The 3,255-nt window shown below is 39.2% G+C and overlaps 1 protein-coding gene across 2 annotated transcripts in view; it reads left to right on the plus strand.

The window, feature by feature from the left end:
* The window catches only part of bin1a (bridging integrator 1a), a 21,249-nt gene that overhangs the window by 4,560 nt on the left and 13,434 nt on the right, over positions 1-3,255 (plus strand). The window contains exons 4-9 of one of the 2 annotated variants that reach the window (XM_019882503.1): positions 20-154; positions 1,148-1,243; positions 1,319-1,429; positions 1,543-1,635; positions 1,801-1,886; positions 2,835-2,910. In XM_019882503.1, the coding sequence (XP_019738062.1) occupies positions 20-154; positions 1,148-1,243; positions 1,319-1,429; positions 1,543-1,635; positions 1,801-1,886; positions 2,835-2,910 (597 nt within the window). Of the gene's footprint in view, positions 1-19; positions 155-1,147; positions 1,244-1,318; positions 1,430-1,542; positions 1,636-1,800; positions 1,887-2,834; positions 2,911-3,255 lie in introns of those variants that run through there. The other variant, XM_019882502.1, reaches the window with a different exon arrangement.

The following is a 3,255-nucleotide window of genomic DNA, read 5'->3' on the forward strand; positions in this document are numbered from 1 at the left end:
TTTTTTTTTTTTTTTTTTTTTGCGAATGTGCTCCATGGTGTGTATGTGTGTCTTCACAGCCATGCACGAGTCCTCGAAGAACGTGCAGGCGTGCCTGGCTGACATGTATGAGCCCGACTGGTATGGCAAGAATGAAGTGGATTCCATTGTGGAGGTCAGACATGTTGTTATTATTTTTCATGATTGAGATGTGTGCATTTATTTGGCTTCATTGGTCTACGTGTGATGTTTCGCTAATTCATCATTGTATGGATCACATCAAATTATGCAGCTGTTCCTAATGTTGTCACTTGGAAGTATTTAATATGATATTTGGCTATCTATCCGACCATGTTTTTGTTTGATTACATTGCTAGCACTATGCTTCCTATTACACAACAAATGGAACCTTAAAGAAAGAGTTTCCGGTGTTAAAACTGCTAATAAATGTAGCCTAACTTCACTATCCCTCCCCCTCTTGATGTCGTTGAGACATACACTGTAAACAATCCAATTTTACACTCTAAAAACAGTTGGATTATTTCATTAACTCCATTTTTGGACTGTTTGTGTTGGGTCAAAATTCTGGGTCGAAATGGAATACAGTATCCCAATTTTTTTGCAGTGTTTTTGGCTCCAATTAACCCAGGTGTGGGTTGGTCCTTTTTAACACAGTTAAACCACTGTAGTTATTTCTGACCCAAGGCTACTATGTTGGTAGCATGATTTATTTAGTGTCATTATGACACAAAACTTTTTTGACATTTTACTTTCTGGAATGTACAATCAATTAAAAGTCAAAAAGAGGTGATACTCTTAATACACAAGCAGAAATGTTGGTCATTCCGGGTTGCTTCTGAATCCTCTCAGCTGCCTGAGGTCCCTGAGGCAACTCAGATGTTCACCGTTTTTTTTTTTGTCTTGGGTTCCATCCAATTCTTGGTTTTACTGGTTCTTTCGCTCTGCTTCTGTTTGCTAGTCTTATGCCCAGATGTATGCAAATGAGAGATGGGATTTTTTTTTTCTTTCTGAGGGAGATCTTCTCCCGGAGTTTCAGCAGATGACAAGAAGTGACTGTTTTGAAAACTTCAAGCTTCCCTTTAACACATTTCTTTCCAAGCCCCGCTCAGTATTTTCTCTGACATTCCGATGTGCATCCACCTTCAAGGATTGCGATGTGCTGTGGACTGACTACCATCAAAAGTTGGTTGATCATGCGCTCATATCCATGGATACCTATTTGGGACAGTTTCCTGATATTAAGGTGGGGCGCCATGGTAACATAGACCTCTTAATATGAATGGCGGAAAGACTTACCTTAATTTCCATTTTTGCTCAGGCTCGTATTGCCAAGCGGGACAGAAAGTTGGTGGATTACGACAGCGCCAGACACAACTATGCCACCACGCATAAGACCAAGAAAAAGGATGGCGGTATTAAAATCACAAAGGTATATTGCAAATACACACAGCAGCGCTGGAAACTACAGTCAAGTTTCTATTTAAGATGAGGAGAACATAACTGATGTGCATGATGTGCAACATGTGCGTGTCTCCCCTTTAGCCATCCTCTTTGTTGGAGAGGGCAACGCCCGGCTGGGCTCAAGGGATTCTGTCCGCACACAATGTTGCCCAGAGTAGCTTGTCCAGAAGCCAGGTACACCACACTCTTAATGATGGTCACTTAGATATCTTTCATGAGGCATGTCAACCTGTTTATTGTTTCTGTCATATAGCAAGGAGACAGGGACAAAAAAAAAAAAAGCAATTCACCCATCTGAATAAATGCCCATGCGTTCAACGACACCATTTGGTTTTTCAGGCAGAGGAGGAGTTGGAGAGAGCCCAGAAGGTGTTTGAGGAGATCAATATTGACTTACAGGAGGAATTACCTTCACTCTGGAACAGGTGAACTTTTTTTGTGCAGAATTGCGGGAACAGTTGTCATTTTATTTCCTCATATATTTCAGGCAATCATAAAATAAGGTGACCAGATTTTGATTTTGATTTAACAAAGAAAAAAAAATGTCATTTCAGCCTTTAGTTTTCTTCCTCATAATTATTTTCTTTGTTCCCGGGTCGAACAAGGAACACAGTCAATTTTGCAGCTATTTGAGTGTTTTAAGCTTTGCTGACCGGTACCTTAAATAGACACTGAAACATTTACGTGCGGGCTTTGCACACAGTTACCTTTTCCTTGTGTCATCACTCATCACTGTCCTCAGCTCCAAACTGTGTACAAACGTGGACATGTGGGGGCGAAATAGGACGTCTGATCATCATAAACTAGCACCTCCATTACAAATGAAAAAAGATGAAACAAATATTCTCTCATCAAATAATCAAAAAGATGAACATATAGTTGTATTGCTGGAGGATGAAAATACAATTCATTTTGCTTGACCAACTTGACACCCCAGTTCATGTTTGGTATTTTGTGTGTGTGTGTGTGTGTGTGTGTGTGTGTGTGTGTGTGTGTGTGTGTGTGTGTGTGTGAAAAAAAATGTGGTTGTGTGTTTGTGTTTGTGTGTGTCCATAATATAAAGATGATGAGGGAACATCTATGAACGGATTGAATTAGTTTTAGTAACTGTTGGTGAACGTTATTAAATCAGCATGAGACTTGATTTTCCGTTTTGCTGTCTTTGTGCTTTCTACTGTCTTTGTTATTAATTTATTGTTTTATTGTTTGTTGTTGTATGAATTATTTTTGAACCATAGAGAGCACTTGGTCCACAGCGGTGGTTGTTTTAAAGTGCTCTATAAATACAGTTGAGTTGAGTATGCTAGGAATGGACTTGCACTGAACAAAATGAAAAAGAGTGAATATATGTCTCTTTCTGTACCTTTTTGCAGTCGTGTTGGTTTCTATGTCAGCACCTTCCAGAGTTTGGCTGGTTTTGAGGAAAAGTTTCACAAAGAAATTAGCCGGGTGAGTGTGATACAACATTTGTTGGAAACAAGAGAAACAAGAGAAAGCATCAGAAGAGTATTGGGACACATCACTTGATCACATATTGAATTATTATGAGATGCACTAGCGTCCTTAGTCACCCACCACCCACCCCCAAACGTTAATTCTTCCTCTTAACAATTTTCCCATTGCAACTTTGTGAAGATAATTTGTGAAAGCAAAATCCATATAAGGCACGTTTGAGGGTGTTTGGTGTCGAAGAAATTGTGAGCACTTACCTCACCCCCATCGAAACACATTTTCCTAACCTCACAAATGTTCTTGATTAAAAATTAATTAATAAATAAATCTTTCAAATACTTA

Source organism: Hippocampus comes, unplaced genomic scaffold (assembly GCF_001891065.2).
Source record: "Hippocampus comes isolate QL1 unplaced genomic scaffold, H_comes_QL1_v1.1 scaffold111, whole genome shotgun sequence".
NCBI lineage: Eukaryota > Metazoa > Chordata > Actinopteri > Syngnathiformes > Syngnathidae > Hippocampus > Hippocampus comes.